The sequence below is a fragment of the Accipiter gentilis genome, chromosome W (assembly GCF_929443795.1).
Source record: "Accipiter gentilis chromosome W, bAccGen1.1, whole genome shotgun sequence".
In the NCBI taxonomy this organism is placed as follows: domain Eukaryota; kingdom Metazoa; phylum Chordata; class Aves; order Accipitriformes; family Accipitridae; genus Astur; species Astur gentilis.
In genome coordinates this window covers 11,643,830-11,662,340 of record NC_064918.1, presented here as the reverse complement: position 1 = coordinate 11,662,340, position 18,511 = coordinate 11,643,830, and the positions used below count along the sequence as shown (strand labels likewise).

The following is an 18,511-nucleotide window of genomic DNA, read 5'->3' as shown; positions in this document are numbered from 1 at the left end:
GAGATGTCCTTTATTACCAGGTCATAAAATGTTTTTGCAACACTGATGTGGCTCAAAAGGAGTGGAATTTGAGTCTCTTTCCACTCAAAGCAGGCCTTACTTGAAAGACGGGTTAGGTTGCTTAGGGCCTTGCCCAGTCAAATTTTTACTATCTACAAGGACAGTAATAGCGCAATCTCTGGGTAACCTATTCTACTGCCTGACCATCCTTACTGTGAAAAATTTTTCCTTTTATTTTTATCAGAATCTTACATCCCATAAAATCATGGCTGTTGCTTCATATTCTGCTCTGAAAAGAGTTTAACTCAGCCTCCTCTGTAACCATCCATTATGTAGCTGAAGACAGCAACTGGATTCCCCCTGCTTAGTCTTGTCTCCTCCAGGCTAAACAAAAGCACCCTTTGAGTCTCTCCCTTATACACTATGTGTTTTGGACCCCTAATCCTCTCAGTGGCCCTTTCCTGAATTCACTCCAGTTTGTCAATGCCTGTCTCATACTTGGGGAAATGGCACACACCCAAAACTGGGAACAGTGAGATTATTTTATTCTGTAAGACTATGCATGGATCAAACATTAAAAAAGCATAACCCAACTTGGAAACTTTCTTCCTATTCTTATGAGGACAATACTCAAAAGCCCCTCAAAACACAAACTGGATGTTGAAACACTTCAAGTGAAACTCCTGGATTACTCATACTTTGACAAACACACAGAATGAAATAACTCTTCAGTGACTGCTGCAGCCAACACTTACTTTGAAGAGAAGCCACGCTGCCGACTACTTGAGAGAACTCTGTTTACAATAGGCTCTCGAATACTGAAAAACATCTTTGGTTCTTCTGGACTGTAGAGCAGGGAGTCATTGAAATCATTTGTTACTGTAAATAGAGAAATCAGCCATTAGTTTTTGCAGAGAAAATTAGTTATTCTCAGAAACACACATTCCTCCAGAAAAGAGCAGCTTCCCTATCAAGAGGGAATATTGAGTCTTGCCAGATGTTTGATAGCCTTCACCTTCAAAATAATTTAATTTTACAGAAGATTCCTTTCAGTTCTATTGCATGACTAACACTCACCAGCCCTCTTCATGTGATTAAGTACTGTTTCAAATCTTAGGAGAACTGAAATTCTCCTGAAGATCTATACATATGAAAATCTAAATAAGTGCTTTCATATTGAGTCAGACATTTTTCACCAAATGTGCCTACTAAATAATGGTTGTAAGAAAGACTAATATTGCAAGAGCACTAAAATACTGAAAGCAGCGCTGAGTACTAGAGTACTATCAAAATGAACTGGTCAAAATTATGATACCTTAAAGAAATCTTGCCTTTTTCACTAACCTTTTTGTACTAGTTCCGTGTTCAATGGCATATTCAAGCTTCCATGCTTTTTAGCTGTTGAGCCAAGAGAAAGAGCCCCAGTTAGATAGGAGTATCTTTATATAAACTTAGCCAGTAGTGCCACACTCTTCACTCACCAGTCTTAAGGATCTCTTCAACAGCTTGATTTGCTACCTTGTTAATATTATAGGACCTAGACAGAGAAGTAGAAGTCTTGTTTGCTAAGCAATACAATTTGGGAGGGGAAAACAAAACAAAACAAAACAAAAAAATCTTGCATACAGATGAAGAACCAGGCTCCGTAACAAGAAGAAAAAATAAATAAAGAATGCTATTAACTGTGAGCTGACATCAGTCTCCAAAAAAATGCCTTAAAGTAACTCTTGATTTGACATCTACCTGTGGTTTTGTAAACCTTAATAAACCATTAAGTAAAGTCTTAAGGGGAAAAAAAGCATGATACACAGGCTGTAGTCTCCTTATCAGTAATCCTCCTGCCTTAAAACCCCAATAATTGGTGATTTAAGTCTGCATTAGAAAAATTGAAACATGACAGTTCAACAGATTATGTATTTTTATCCCTTCTATCCACCTCTTGCTAATTAATTCCTTCTGTTAGTTCTAATATATGGGACCCAACACTTCTTTACAAATATTATGCCTCTCTGTCCATACCATAAGGTGTGGGCTTGAATCTCACAAGAATCAGTGTATATAAAAAAGGAACAGTTAGACACTTTTGCATTTGCCACATTTGGATGCATGACAAGTCAGCATAAAGCCTCAGTCTGAACCAAGTCTAAACTCCAATAAAAGTCTTCCTCCTGTACCCAGGATCAAAAGGGATTAGGTACTAATCACAGCCTCCATGCAGAAGTACTGTGAACATCTCAGTTGCCCAGGTCTCAGCCCAGCACTTCTGTTGTGGCAGTAAAATACCGCAGACTGCAACAGACATCCACTATACATCTGACAGACTACAGAGCTGAGAGTGGTTGTTCAAAGCTCTTCCTCTTACACTCACTGCCTACCTGCAAGCCTGAACAGATGCTTGGGAGAAATGGAGATGCACAGTATGAAATCATTCTCTCTCAACTACATATCCTTTTATGTAAGTTTTGACAGCTGAAGGAAGCACTTGGACATTTAAATGCATCTCAGGCCGAGGAGGTCTGAAATCCCAAGAGAGCCCCTAACCCACAAGCTAAGGAAGATCACCCCATTGAGGCTTGGCCTCAAGTTTAGAAAAGTCCAGCAGTACACACTGATTACAGCAATGAAGATGGGCAATCCTGGAATTTGGTCCCTGGTTCTGGGATTACTGAGTACGGAATGTATAATCAAATGAAATGCATAAGAACAGCTTTGAACTAAGACTATAAGTTCCCAAGGTACTAAATACTAGGAAAGTTCCCCTAGCAGTCTGCCAATTTCATCCTTGGCAGCCTCCAGGACCAAGTTATGCTGACTGAATACAAAATTCTGAATTACAAAGAAGAGTAAACCCCAGTAACCATGGTTACAGCATGAATATTCATTTTTTAATTTCATTAAAAGCTTTGGGTTTAGTTCATCTTAGCTTGTCACATAAATCCAGGGCCTGTTGTACAACTTTAAACTATAAGCACAGCCAGATTTCCAAATGAAAGAGGCTCTCACTGCACACATCTCTCATCTCAAAACTAAATTGATTAGACAGTACTGCAGCTTGTTTAAACTGAAGTTAAGAAAATTTACCCCTTTGATTAAGCTAGCACAGCTCCACTTAGATATGCCCATCTTTAAGGGGAATATTTTGGCAAAGAGACTGTGCCCTTTCAATTAAATTTTAAAGAGGCTTGGAAAGAGAATGGACAGTAGATGTGCCAGAGAACATTTAATACTGTTTCCAAGTACGTTTCCCCAATTCTTCTTAAAGCTTAGATTTTTATAGGAGTTTTCTGAGGTACTTCATCTAAACATTTTAATTTTAGCCAACAAGAGTAGTTCAGACACCACCATCCCCACACCCCAATATGCTCTGCAAGTCAGACAGAGAAGAGTCTCTCCCTCACCACCTCTAACCATTCATCTCCACGTGGGACATGCAACTCTTTCACCAAAATTACACCTAAGGTAAACTTCTGTCTCAATGCCTCAACTCCTCATCCTTTCAACTCTTCTTTCCATACCTACAAGTGAGGGGTGCTCTGCTCTTCTCATACACCTGAGGCAGCTTTGAACCATACCAACAGTGAGAATATTTGGACATAACTGACATGCACTGACTCACCCATAGCTTAAGAGAGTCTCAGTACAGACAAAATGCTTAAGCTAGATGGACCTATTTTGCTTATCTGAAACAATATTTTATATCAAAGCAGCAACATGTACTTACCATGCTTTTGATCCTGTTCCAGTACACACATTAAGCCCTGAACTCTTCTGTTTTTCCCAAGGACCATCATCAACTGATATCTCATAATAGGAGGCCCTATGAAGCGAGAATTTAAAACTTGGTTTGCAGGACTTAAAGTTCTCCCTGAATAAGACAGAATACACAGCCTTATCAGGCACAAACATTTTGAGGGGCTAGCTTCAAATCTGGATGACAATTTCACAGGCTTTGTACAGTGTTTCCAATTTGGCAGCCACTTTGGATTCACTGTTTTATAGCAGTTTTTATAATGGACAAAAGTGATTTGCAGCATGAGCTTTTAGGCAGTTTTTCTGCAGCTACTTTTACAAATGAAATGCCATGCAAAGAACTCATATGGGAATAGCTTTGTATATAAGCAGGGTTTTCTGGACTTATAAATAAAACTACAAATACATTACCTTCCTTGCATAATTGTTGAACTATCACATAAACTGTGTTTATGCTGTGATTGGGTCTCAAAAAATTACACCAGGGAACACTAAGAGGTAAGGAATTCCAACATCAGTAAGTAATAGCATGGCTTCAAGCTGAATTCTTTATCACTTCAGTAATTAAAAATCCACTGTGATTCTTCACACAGTTTTACAACACTTAGCAGGCTTAAGGTTCTCTCCAGGGAAAATTCTTCCTAAAACTCAAATGTAGTAAGTCTTGGGGTACAATCATCATTCTGCCTATGGCAACCAGACAATCTCTCTCCATAAGCTTCATAACATCCAGGTGTATATTTATGAACTAAAGTTGTTGATGTTCATAGTGCCTAAACCAAACAGTATGATATAGTCTTCAGATTAATAGATACCCTCTTAGAAAAATGCCACATTCACTGTGTTTGGCACGACTGAGTTTCACCCTTTTTAGTAAAAGTAGCTTACTGAGCTGTTTTAGGTGATGAACTTCAGTCTGGATTGAGTAAGAATACACCTCTTCCATGTTTGGTGTCAAACAATTTAGGCTCTTAATAACCAAGAGCATTGTGTGTACTCACTCTTGAGAAGATGGGAAGATTAAAGAACTGGAAGCAAGTTAAGAACACAGATGCACAGCTTGATTCAGTTTAAGAATTTTTGCAAGCTGAGTATGAAAGGGTTTTTTTCCTTCAATTTCCTTGTTTAACTGACATGCAGAATAAGTCCTTGGAAGAAGCACCTAGAGTCATTTTGTCTTAATATACAGAACACTTGTGTATTTGAACCTTACAGAAGGTTCATCTGTGTGACTGTGATGGGTTGACCCTGGCTGAACACCAGGTGCCCACCAAAGCCATTCTCTCACTCCCCCATCCTCAGCTGGACAGGGGAGAGAAAAATATAACAAAAAGCTTGCGGGTTGAGATAAGGACAGGAGAGATCATTCACTAATTACCATCACGGGCAAAACAGACTCAATTTGGGAAAATTAACTCAATTTATTACAAATCAACCAGAGCAAGGTAATGAGAAATAAAATCAAATCTCAGAACACCTTCCCACCACCCCTCCCTTCTTCCCGGGCACAACTTCACTCCCAGATTTCTCCACCAAGCCCCCCCAGCGGCACAGGGGGACAGGGATGGGGTTTATGGTCATCACACGTTACTTTCTGCCGCTTCACCTCCTCAGGGGGAGGGCTCATCACACTCTTCCCCTGCTCCAACGTGGGGTCCCACCCATGGGAGACAGTCCTCCACGAACTCCTCCAACGTGGGCCATTCCCACGGGCTGCAGTTCTTCACGAACTGCTCCAGCATGGGTCTATTCCACGGTGTGTAATCCTTCAGGAGCACATTCCTCCAGCGTGAGTCCCTCACGGGGTCACAAGTCCTGCCAGAAAACCTGCTCCAGTGTGGGCTCCTCTCTCCACAGATCTGCAGGTCCTGCCAGGAACCTGCTCCAGCGCAGGGTTCCCACGGGGTCACAGCCTCCTTCGGGAACCCACCTGCTCCGGCATGGGGTCCTCCACGGGCTACAGGTGGATATCTGCTCCACCGTGGACCTCCCTGGGTTGCAGGAGGACAGCCTGCCTCACCAGGGTCTTCACCACGGGCTGCAGGGGAATCTTCGCTCTGGCGCCTGGAGCATCTCCTCCCCCTCCTTCTTCACTGACCTTGGTGTCCGCAGGCTTGTTTCTCTTACATGTTCTCACTCCAGCGGCTGTTTCTCCCTGTCCCAACGTTTTTTTTTCCTTCTTAAAAATGTTATCACAGAGGCGTTACCACTATCACTGATTGGCTCGGCCTTGGCCGGTGGCGGGTCCGTCTTAGAGCCGGCTGGTATGGGCTCGCTCTCTCTCGAACACAGGGGAAGCTTCCAGCAGCTTCTTACAGAAGCCACCCCCTGTAACCACCCCTCCCCCACCAAAACCTTGCCACACAAAACCAATACAGTGACATCATTATTTAAGTCTTCAAGAGTAAGGCTCTATTAACACAAAATTTATTACTAGAGATTTGTTCCTACAGGCACTGTGTTCCCCCATGCTTCTCAAATATACTGGAATCAAAGACCACAATGTATTTGTGACATTCAGAAGTAGAGGGCTATTGTAAAGTGTTGGAAAGGAGCTTTGTGTTCCTCTATCACTGTATGTTAAAGAAACTTTTCTAGAATCTTAATAAAAGTAGGTTTGATTTGGTAGAGAGCAAAATTTGTATCTCTGAGACTAATTCCTTCTGCCAGTCTGAAGTTGCAGTCCAGGTGGAAGATAAAGCACTCATGGAACACTTATACTGCTTCCAGCAGCAAACACAGTGTCCCAGGCGCTGTACAAACACAAGACTACGTTACACATTAAAGTTTAAAAAAAAAAAAAAGATAGATAGATATAGAATTGTTGAGGAATGGTTAATGGAACAGGGTCACAAGTCTGTGTAGGTGCTGTGCAAGCAAGAAGATTTCTGCTGAGACAAGACGGCGACGAAAGTAAGGAACTTGGTGAAGAGAAGTTGTGGTTAAAGAAATGTAAAAATAAGTAGCTGATGACCGCGAGTACGTGCAGTATGTGAGTGTAACCTTTTTATCATGTAACCAATAAGAGAATGGCTAGTAGGCATATGTTACAGAAATCATATAAAAGAACCCTGTTAGAAATAAAGATTGAAGACGCTTGCAGGATCTCATATTGAGTGTTCTGTGTCTTCCCTGCTCGAAACTCTCCGCAAAGTGGCGCCCGAACAGGGACTGCAGGGACCAACAGGGACCCACAAGGACTCAGGAACACCAGAGACCAACAGAGACTTACACCTTCCCTGTGGAAACCAGCGGAGAGGAGCAGATCGACGGAAAAGTCCTGCCGTGCAGCCAGCAGGGGACGAAAGCTTGTTTGTGCGGGCACAGAGAAGCCGCGTCTGGAGATTCTAAGAATTCTTCGCCGTCCGTCCGCTACCTCCTCTTCGGAAGTGCTGCATTGAAAACGCTGGCCAGCGTACGTCAAAGGAGAAAGGAAATATGGAAAAAGAGGTAGCTTTACAATTATTACAAAGAATTTTAGAAAAGAAAGGAGCCAATTGTGTTAAACAGTTGGCAGGGCTGGTAGCACTAGGCACAGCCAAAGGATTCTTTGGGGATCCCGGGCAATTGTTTTCTGTAGATGAATGGAGAAAATATGGAGATATGTTATGGGATGCTATTATAGATGAAAAGAAGGAAAGTAAGGAATATAAGAAATTATTGAAACCATGGAGAGAAACCATAAATGCTTTAAAGAGATATCATTGTGAAAAGAAAGTAGCTGCTGTGGCAACAAAAACCCTAAAGGAAGAAATGCCCAGCAAGGGGGTAACAGATAGAGAACCTGGGAAAATTACAATGGATTACAGATATGATGCAATTCCTAATACCTGTGCATCAGTTACGGTGAAGGGGCCAGTGAGATCACCGTCTCCTACTCCTCCAGAACCTACTGCACCTTTGTTAAGTGATGAGGAGGCTGCAGAGGAGGAGGAGGAGGAGGAGGAGATGGAGTTTCCTGATCCTCCACCCATGACACAGTTAGAAAAGTTATCTATATCTTCTAGCGGGAAAGCGGCTGCCAAAAAACAGCTATCAAGAATAGACTGGAGCTCATTAGCTACTCATGCTGCAGCTGAAGGAAATTTTGAAGTAGTTGCTGCTGCCACTGGTATGCAGGCTTTGCCGGTTATTTTTACACCTGTACCAGGAGGTCAGCAAGCTGCCTATCATGCTTTAGACTGGAAACTGTTAATGCAGTTACGAGCAACAGTCAATGAATCAGGGGTACAAAGTGAACCAGTCCAACAATTGTTAAATTACATTTGGAATACACATGTATTAACACCAGAAGATGTTAAAGGGGTATTTCGTATGGCATTAACCCCCTCACAGTTATTGTTGTGGCATGCACACTGGCAAAGGTTGTGTGACATCTCGGCTCAGACAGCACGGGCACACGGGGACCCGTTGGCTGACGTTACAGTGGATCAATTGATGGGCACAGGAGCCTTTGCACATGTGACAATGCAGATGGAAATGGGTCCCGAGAAATGTCTGGAGTCCATGCGTTTGGCTCGGGAAGCCCTGTCAAACGTAAGGGAAGCTCCAGCCACTCCATCATATATGTCAATCAAACAGGGAACCCAGGAGCCCTTTGCAGCCTTTGTGGATAGGCTCACAGCAGCCTTGAATAAGGCAAATATGCCTCCGGCTCTAAAAGCTGCACTGTTGCAACAATGTGCCTTGGAAAACTGTAACGCTGCCACCAGAGCTGTATTGGTTACCTTGCCAGCTGATGCGCCAATTGAACTAATGTTAGACCGTATGAGCAAGGTCCCTGTAGGTCCACAGGCAATGTTAGTGGAATCATTAGAAAAACTAGGGGAAAAGTTAATTGAAGGTCAGCAACAACAACAGCAAGCCTTTGCAGCCGCCCTTGCACCTTTAAAACCATTAGGGGGCAATAGAGGCTTTAGTGATAGTAGGGGTGGAAAGTTTAAGTGTTATAGATGTGGGAAGCTGGGTCATAAGAGACAACAGTGTAGGGAGCCAGGAGTTTGGTGCCAGAACTGCCGGCAAGACACCCACAGTACCACTGCGTGCCGTCGATCGGGAAACGGGACGTCGAGCGCGAGGGGTCGCAGCGCGAGGACACCAATCGCGGCTCCAGCATCATTGAGGGACCACCCTACACCAGCTCCAGAGCCACATCTCAACTCATCTCAGCAGGACAACTATCCCCAGCAACACATGGCAGCCTCGGATTGGACTTGGCAACAGCAGTAGATGTTGCACTTATTGACACTAAACCACAAAGGATTGCTACAGGAGTATGCGGACCAATAATTATAAATGGCGAAAGACAAGGGGCATTGCTGTTGGGACGTTCATCAAGTGGAATAAAAGGAATATTTGTGCTACCTGGAGTAATAGACAGTGACTTTGAAGGTGAAATCTATATTGTAGCACAAACTTTGTTTCCTCCAATTGTTATACCGAAGGGAAGCAAGATAGCACAGTTGGTGCCATTGTTACAATTAACTAAGGGAATGACAACTGGAAATCAACAAACTAGAGGTGACAGAGGATTCGGCTCGACAGGAGGCTTAGTGATGTTATCCATGCCTCTCACAGAAAGACCGATAACAACAGTCACTCTGGAAAATAAAGGGGAGAGAGTTATTTTACAAGCTTTGTTGGACACTGGAGCTGATATTTCTATCATTAGCAGACATTCTTGGCCAAAATCATGGCCAACAAGGACTGTTGCTGGAGGCGTGGAAGGAGTTGGAGGAACAGTTAGTATTCAACAAAGTCAGGATAGGATTGTAGTTTATCTGGATGGAAGAAAAACCAATGCCACAATTACTGTAATGTCCTTGCCTCATGGAGTTTCAGCCCTGATTGGGCGAGATATCCTTCTCCAGTTAGGAGTAAGATTGACAACTGAGTCACCTTTTTAGGAGCGGTCACTGATTGGACTTTCCCGATTCCTTTAGTTTGGACAAATGATGAACCTGTTTGGATCGAACAGTGGCCGCTAAAGAAGGAAAGTCTGGAACAAGCAGAAATGTTGGTAGATGAACAATTAGCATTGGGACATATTAAACCTTCAACTAGCCCGTGGAATACACCCATTTTTGTTATCAAGAAGAAATCGGGCAAATATCGGCTATTACATGATCTCAGAGCAGTCAATGATCAGATGCAAGCCATGGGAGCACTTCAACCGGGAATGCCTAGCCCAGCTATGTTACCGATAGGCTGGCACTTATTAATAATTGACCTAAAAGACTGTTTTTTCACCATCTTCTTACATCCCAGAGACACTGAGCGCTTTGCTTTTACGTTACCATCGGTTAATCGAGCTGCCCCAGCTCGCAGATTTGAATGGATTGTACTTCCACAAGGCATGAAAAACAGTCCTACTTTATGTCAACTTTTTGTGGACAATGCCCTGAAAGAAATCCGATCAACCTGGGACAAGACAATAATATATCACTATATGGATGATATTTTGTTGGCCCAACAACAACCATTTTCTACAAACCAGGAACAATATCTTGAAGAGACATTATATAAGCATGGCCTAAAAATTGCAACAGAAAAGATACAGCGTCAACCAGTGTGGAAATATTTAGGATGGCTTATTACAGATTCCCAGATACGGACACAAAAACTAGAAATACAGACTGATGTCAAAACCTTGAACGATGCACAAAAGCTGCTAGGAGACTTACAGTGGCTGAGACCAATAGTGGGAATTACCAATGAGGAGTTACAAATTTTACGACCTTTGTTAAAGGGAACTGATCCGTCCTTACCAGTGAAATTATCAAGTCTGCAAGAAGAGACAATAAAAAACATCTCCACTGTTATTACATCTCGTATGGTGGACCGCTTTGATCCAGATTTACCTGTCGATCTCACTATCTTACACTCCAAAAATCAGTTCATAGGTACATTAACCCAATGTAAAAAGAAAAAGAGGGAGCCTCGGGTCTTAGAGTGGCTCTTTACGTCTTTACAACCAAAAAAGACGATACAACAAAAAGAAGAAAATTTGGCAGAGTTAATTCGTAAAGGTAGAACGCGATTGTTACAGATTTTGGGTAAAGAACCAGGAACAATTTATCTCCCAATTTGGCGAGAAGATTTGGACTGGTGGTTACAACATTCGGAAATGTTACAATTAAGTTTATTAACCCAAGGTGTGCCTATCAATTTGAGCCCTTTAAAAAGTCCAGTACTAAAATGGATGTCTGGAACAGAATGGATTGAAAAACCAAAGAGAAGTGAAGCTCCTATCAAAAATGCATTAACTGTTTATACAGATGCGGGTAAAAAATCACAGACAGCAGCTGTCACCTGGGAAGTGAATGGACAGTGGAGTCATCAGATAATCGCAGCAGAAAAAGGAGATTCGCTGCAATTGTTAGAATTGTCAGCAGTCGTATGGACCTTTGTTAAGTGGATAAATGAACCAATTAATGTTGTTTCTGATTCATTATATGTGGCTGGAATAGTATACCGAATAGAAGGAGCAAGGATAAAAGAGGTTAACAATCCTAGATTGTTTGAACTATTACGGCGACTTCAATCTGCCGTGCATCAACGGTCAGAACCGTATTGCATGATTCATATTAGAAGTCATAAATGGTCAGAAGGTTTAGGTGAAGGTAATCAGAAGGCTGATCAATTGGTATCTTTGACTGTACCTCTAAGTGAGTTTGTGAAGGCTCGTGAGGCACATGAAGCCTTTCACCAAAATGCCAAGGGACTGTTCAAACAATTCAGAATTACCATAGATGAGGCTAAAGGTATTGTACGAAGCTGTCCAAAATGTAGCCATTTTGGTCCAGGTTTGGGAATAGGAGTAAACCCCAGGGGTCTTGGTCCAAATGAACTATGGCAGATGGATGTAACACATGTAAATGGATTTGGGCGTTTAAAATATGTCCATGTAACCATTGACACCTACAGTAAATATGTATGGGCCACAGCTCAGGCTGGAGAAAAGGCACTCCATGTGGTTAGACATCTTACTACGTGTTTTGCTGTTATGGGGGTGCCTCAAGAAATTAAAACTGATAATGGTCCAGCATATACCAGTACGAAAGTTCAAAAATTTGTGCAAATGTGGGGGGTGAAACATGTAACAGGTATACCACACTCGCCCACTGGTCAGGCTATTATAGAAAGAACACATCAAGTATTAAAACGATACTTAGAAAAGAATGATGATATTGTGGATATACAAGAACGCCTAGCTCGTACATTGTTTACTTTGAATCATCTTTGCATTTTTGGGCAAGATCAGCCTGCAGCCTGGGTTCATGATATAAAACCAAAAACAAAGTCTGCTGAGTTGCCAAAAATTAAGGTTAAATATAGAGATTTGAAGACTGGGATTTGGCAAGAACCAGCTGAAGTTGTTTATCAGGGAAGAGGTCACATGTGTGTACTTACCCCAACAGGGTTACAGTGGATTCCGTCCAGGTGGACTAGACCAGCTGTAAACGACATTTCTACTGAGACGCCTGGTTTGTAAATAGAACTATAGACTGTCTAATCATTACTAACAATTTTGAATCTCCACTTGTTTATAACAGAAAATGGATAGAATTATAACCGGGATGAAGATTTTAATCATACTGTCTGTTGTCTTAGGAAAGGGATTGGGAAACCTTCACAAGATTGACCTTCGACAGAATATGTGGATTACTTGGGCTAACGAGACAGGACAGGATTCATTTTGTCTATCATTAGCTACCCCGTCTGATCCGTTTCGTACGTGTTTAATTGGGGTCCCTTTAAAAAGCATGAAAGGATTTGAGCCTTGGACGACAACCAAAATTTATGATGATCTAAATCAAGCAAAGACTGATTTCTGTACCATTTGGTCTGGATTAATCAGATACAATTGGTGTGACATATTAAATATCTCCATAAATCCTTTAGGAGCCCAGACATATAACATTATTAAAAAATTGAATGTTACTGGTATAGAACCTCAGGAACTTGATATTTTGGGGTCTATACCTGGAGAATATTGTTTAACTTTCGGAAATTATCAAGGTAAAGATTTGGTTAAAATCAAAAACTTTAAACCTGAAAAGCCGAGAAATGATAGTATCTGGATTACCCCTAAATCTTTTTGGTATTATAACATTACTGGTTATTGTAATAGTTGGAACTGGCCCGTAACCGGGTATGACAAAGTGAAAAAGGCAAAAATGTTACCACCAGGGATATTTCTTATTTGTGGGGATCGTGCTTGGCCAGCCATACCTGCAAAAGCACAAGGGGGACCATGTTATCTTGGCAAATTAACGTTGTTTGCCCCCAGCATTCATCAATTGTTAGATATGAGTAATATAAGTCACAAATCTAAACGTGTCAGACGTGATATATATCAATTGGGACCTGAATGTAAAGATGATGTGGAATTGTGGGAGCGTCCGACTGTTATTTTAGCATCTCTTTTTACACCTCAAGTTGCCTCTGCCAAAGCACTAACCCAATTAAAGCGGCTAGCTTGTTGGACAGGAAAACAAATTAATATTACCTCTAGAATAATAGATGAACTCATTACTGATGTTGATAGTATACGGCATACCTTGTTGCAAAATCGAGCTGCCATTGATTTTTTGTTGTTAGCACAGGGACACGGTTGTGAAGAGTTTGAAGGAATGTGTTGTATGAATCTTTCTGATCACTCTGAATCTATTCATAAGAAACTTTCTCAGTTGCAAGATAACATGAAAAAGCTTATTGTAGTTGCAAATCCTGTTGATGACTGGTTTGAGAAATGGGGAATTACCGGTTGGTTAAAAACCTTGATGAAGGAAGGCATTCGTTTTTTTGTTATTATTATTATTGTATTTGTTATCATTTGTTGTGCTTTTTTTTGTATGAAGAAGGGTTTAGAATCGGTTGTAAAGCAGGTTTGGATTGTTCAACAAAAAGAAAAAGGGGGAATTGTTGAGGAATGGTTAATGGAACAGGGTCACAAGTCTGTGTAGGTGCTGTGCAAGCAAGAAGATTTCTGCTGAGACAAGACGGCGACGAAAGTAAGGAACTTGGTGAAGAGAAGTTGTGGTTAAAGAAATGTAAAAATAAGTAGCTGATGACCGCGAGTACGTGCAGTATGTGAGTGTAACCTTTTTATCATGTAACCAATAAGAGAATGACTAGTAGGCATATGTTACAGAAATCATATAAAAGAACCCTGTTAGAAATAAAGATTGAAGACGCTTGCAGGATCTCATATTGAGTGTTCTGTGTCTTCCCTGCTCGAAACTCTCCGCATAGAATAAAGGGAAAAGGAATATAAAATACAAGTAAAAATTCAGTCAAGTCCTGACTAAGGATCATGTTTTAACTCCTTTCCCACAGCCCCAATCACATTCCCTACATCCTTCTTGTTATAGTTTGGCTAACAGAAATGCATTGATCTTCAGGACAGTCAAAGGTATCCCAGATAATGCAGTACCAGGATCTGATACAAACTGGTTTCTTAAAAAGAAGAAATAAGTATTGGACATTTTCCCATGATAACAAAGCTTCAGCCAAAGGCAGGCTGATACCTTTGCCTCTAACGACGGAAAGGCAGGGAAAGAAGAAGTTACTAGGATTTCAGTTTGGTCATGCTAAAAGATATTTAAGAAGATATGCAGGAGAGGAGACAGTTTAAGGACGAATATTTAAATCTTCAATCCACTATAAAGACAGTAATTGAAGGTATTTGATTATGTAAGAAATAGCCAGGAAAGGAATAAAACAATTAAGAAGAAAGCAAGCAGCCAGGAATAATGAAAGATGGAAAGGCTAGACAGGAAGGTGGAAAACCAGAAATTACCATCACTGCACTTAAATCTCTGAATATACACTTTGTAATCAGCAACAATACAATCAGTGTTATATATTCATGGACTAGAACAGAAATTTGACAGCAAAGACATCCCATCACTGATTGCCCATTGCAATGTCGTAAAAAGAAATTAAGTCAATTGTGCCTTGCTGTAACAAGCAGCAATTAAACATACCTGGATGAAAGAGATTCCCCAATGAAGACTTCATTGAGTGCTCTCACTGGTAAAAGATGTGGACCAGAAATGTCAGATCCTGCAGATATTGAATATAACAGTTATAAATCATGGCTCTAAACCCCAAATTTTCAAAAACAATTCACAACTCATTAGAGGACACACTCTGCTGCCTGGGTTTGCATTCTAGACCTATCGCTCCATCTTTTTCAAGGACTCACCTTTTTCCCTTTACTAGAGACTACAAGTATTTGAACCAAAGTCAATAAGGCAACGACACTTATTTTCAGACACTGCTTTCCCAAAAAAACCTCATTGGCAACCAGACAGATTGAAGTCTTCTCTTCTGTCACTCTAACCTAGTTAAATTCACTGACAGTGACTTAACAGACATTTCTGATAAAGTTCAAAGAATTACACTTTATACCACAGGGTAATTAAGGGAGATTAACAAATTGTTCGTGTTGACTAAGGGCTTCTCAATGAGGAAATGCAGGGCTAGACACAGGTTTAGGATAGAACTGTGCATCTTCAATCCATCATAAAGAAAACAGTTGAAGGTGTCTGATGACCAAGGAATTACCCAGGAAGAGATTCTAACTTCTAATTGCTCATTTGCTTGCAAGCAGTCTGTGCCAGCTTTTTCAATTGAGGTAACCTACCTCAAATTTAGCACAAGTTAAGAACGCACACACACACTTTTAGTGTGGAACAGCTAAACGCATGGTAAATTATTCATGTGGTAACCTGAAGTGTCTATAGTGACCCTAAGATATACCATTTTAAAAGAGTTCAGGTATTTTGCCAGCAGATAATACTATTTAAAAACATCTCTATAAATTAACTGTTAATACTGAAAACTAGTTCTAAGTTTACAGTCCAGAATAAACATATAGAAACTAAAAATACTCCCTTCTTAAAGAAAAAAAAAAAACCACACAAAAAAACCAAAAGCACTTAGTCTGGGTCTTCAGCTGACAAGAACCATCTCTCCCTGCCTCTCAAATATAGCAACCAGACTTCAAATACTTCAACTCTTACAAAACTTTATCTCCTATTCCAAGTTATCATAGCAAAGTGATTATTCTTGTCACAGATTTTAACCTACTTTGATCCTGGAATCTTTCATTTATGTGAGCCCTGCTGTGTTGCTCTTGGCTTAGCTGCTGTTCATGTAAGTCTACAGGGGTAGGGTTAATACCAGTTCCTTCAAGATACAGTCGGATTCTTTGCTGCCACTGCCACCTTAAAGAGGAGAAAGAAGATGGTATCGGTAGCTGAAATATTTGTTACAGAATTAGATAGGATCAGAGAGTCTTCACTCTCAAAGCAGACCATCTTAAGATTAAAAGTTAAATATATTTGAAGTCACATTTCAAGTTTTAGAGCTTCTGTTATCACTTCTAAATTCAGAAAGTTAATCATACTAAAATGTAAAACACTTTACGCTTACTAATTTGCTACCTAATGCTTTTTTATATGCATAAAGTAAGAGGACACTGGCCAAAAGTAGTCTACAAACATTACATTATACATAACAACCCATCTTTTTAGGTACGTGATCCTAACTTATGAATTCATGACTGATACAATGAGTCTGAGAACAACAAGCTCTCAGGAATTTATACAGCAATACATGCTGTATTTTTACGATCTTTTGTTTGTATTCACAGACGTCCAGAAAAGCAGCTCTATCCACCTCTTTATACATAAGGGCCACAAGCATCCTCTCATTTTAAGAATCTCTCCTGGCCTAGGAACTTTAGGATGCTTAAGAGGAGTTCAAATTAAGAAAGAGAAGGATATAAAAGGCATTGTTCCTTAAGCTATTACATCATTCATATTTTTCTACCTTTTTCCTAGAGAAGATATCAATTCCTTTTTCTTCTTACAATTTAGATATTATATAAAAAATAGTAATCATGGTTTTGATTAAGAAAGCAAATCACAAGGAAGTGTTTCGAGCACATCTTTTCCCAGTTCACATTGTTGATATCCAGGTGACAGTAACCAGCTTACATGTTTCATGAGATTACAGCAAGGAAGACTTACACATTATATGAATACATTACTAGTTTTCCCTCATTGTCACTAGCTTCCTTACAATACTCATGTCAAAACCCCTATAAAATTAGAAAATGGGACTGTACTCCTATTGTACCCCTATTCTGAGATCCTGTTACACTGTTTACCATCAAAAAAAGAAACATGGGTAGTCTGATATAGTTTGTCCTTTATAAACCAATGTTGTTAGTTGTTTCATGGGACAAGGTAAGTGCTTACACAGATTGTTGCACTAAAGTGGCTGACACACACTTCAAGGATAAGGACAAGGAGAAAAGACAACCCCCCCTTTTTCAGTCTCTGGCACCTCACCATCCTTATGGAACTCTGAGCTACCAAAAGCTCTTTCAGACAGGCTGATCCACTTATCCACCCATTTTAAAGTTTCCTTAGGTCCGAATAAATCTGGGAACTGCCAAGCCAAACACCCATTCAGGTCCTTGCTTAGGAATATCAGTTCTTATTATTCTGAAACAGTAACTAGGAAGATCCTTTCTGTTTCACTCTAGTGAGGCTTCAGCTCCATAATGAGCAACAACAGGAGTGTCAGCAACAACAATATAACATAACATCCAACAAAACATTAGAAGTGGCTAGAGTATCAAGGGAAGTTATGTGCATCAACACTACCAGTTTTACCTTAACAACTTAGCATGATGGAGAGTTAAAATATTCTGTTTTCTAAGTCTCCGAATATTTGATTTGAAGGTACCTTTTCATTTAGTAATACCCACTGAAACACCTTCAGTTATTTATAATCAATCCTGATGAATGTATTCACCTCATTCTAGAACTTTTCTATGGCACAGTTACACTTCAAGCTACAAATTAAATATCCTAGAAGTAAAAACACAAAACCCAATTCAATATATTTTCATGTGAATGACTTATTTCTGTTTGATGGTTTGCCATCATGAAAGTATCCTGGAATGTTACTACACCACAGAACAATGTCTCTTTTTAAGAACTATTGAAAAAAACCCTCTTTCCTAGTCTGTCCTTTAAAATTCAAATTGCTTCCTTCTCAATTCAAGGGAAATTCTTCTATTTTAAGAATATCTAGTATTGAAAACATCAAGCTATCTTCAGCATAAAGAAAATCTTTGCCTAACATTAATCTAGTAACAAAATTTAAGCCACTCTACTGTAATCACCAAAACCCCAGATGCATCACACTGACCATTTCCTAACTGCATAGGCTTCATTAGTTTCTATTAGTATGACCCATCACAAGTGCTTTTGAGTGTTAAAATAAGTAAACCAATACATCCTTTACAAGAATACAGTTCCTCATTTATGTATTTGCTAAGTCAGAAAAGGAGATCAATTACTGAAGGTCATACCAAAAGTCTTTTTTCAGGAATTGGTAGTCAATTTCATCCTTTATATTCCAATCCCACTCTCAACCACAAACCTATTTTTCAACACTATAAACATCTACACAGAATTCACGATTTGAGGCATTAAGTTTTTACTAAGCATCATCTCCTTAGGAACTACACATCATTAAGTATTTTCCAATCACAATATGTTTTTTTAAAAACCAATGATCAGTGAATACTACCTGAAATCACCACGATAAAGCTTCTGTAGTGCTTCAGGAAATGATTGCGTGTATCTCGCAGGCAAGCATAAGTGACCCTCCGATCTGGAATCAAAAAAGGACAATGAAAATGACGGTATAACTATTAAGATTTGGTCCCTTT

The 18,511-nt window shown here is 40.2% G+C and overlaps 2 protein-coding genes across 7 annotated transcripts in view; one reads left to right on the top strand and one right to left on the bottom strand.

Moving 5' to 3' along the window:
* LOC126035313 (uncharacterized) overlaps positions 1-18,511 on the top strand; it is a 289,711-nt gene that overhangs the window by 119,485 nt on the left and 151,715 nt on the right. The gene's annotated exons all lie outside the window — the stretch shown is intronic.
* Positions 1-18,511, bottom strand: part of LOC126035293 (NAD kinase 2, mitochondrial-like) — a 74,108-nt gene that overhangs the window by 4,397 nt on the left and 51,200 nt on the right. For 4 of the 6 annotated variants that reach the window (XM_049793725.1, XM_049793728.1, XM_049793729.1 and 1 more), the window contains 7 exons: positions 18,370-18,453; positions 15,850-15,986; positions 14,742-14,820; positions 3,722-3,865; positions 1,482-1,537; positions 1,345-1,398; positions 756-879 (listed from right to left, as the gene is read on the bottom strand). In XM_049793725.1, the coding sequence (XP_049649682.1) occupies positions 756-879; positions 1,345-1,398; positions 1,482-1,537; positions 3,722-3,865; positions 14,742-14,820; positions 15,850-15,986; positions 18,370-18,453 (678 nt within the window). Of the gene's footprint in view, positions 1-642; positions 880-1,344; positions 1,399-1,481; positions 1,538-3,721; positions 3,866-14,741; positions 14,821-15,849; positions 15,987-18,369; positions 18,454-18,511 lie in introns of those variants that run through there. The other 2 variants (XM_049793726.1, XM_049793727.1) reach the window with 2 other exon arrangements.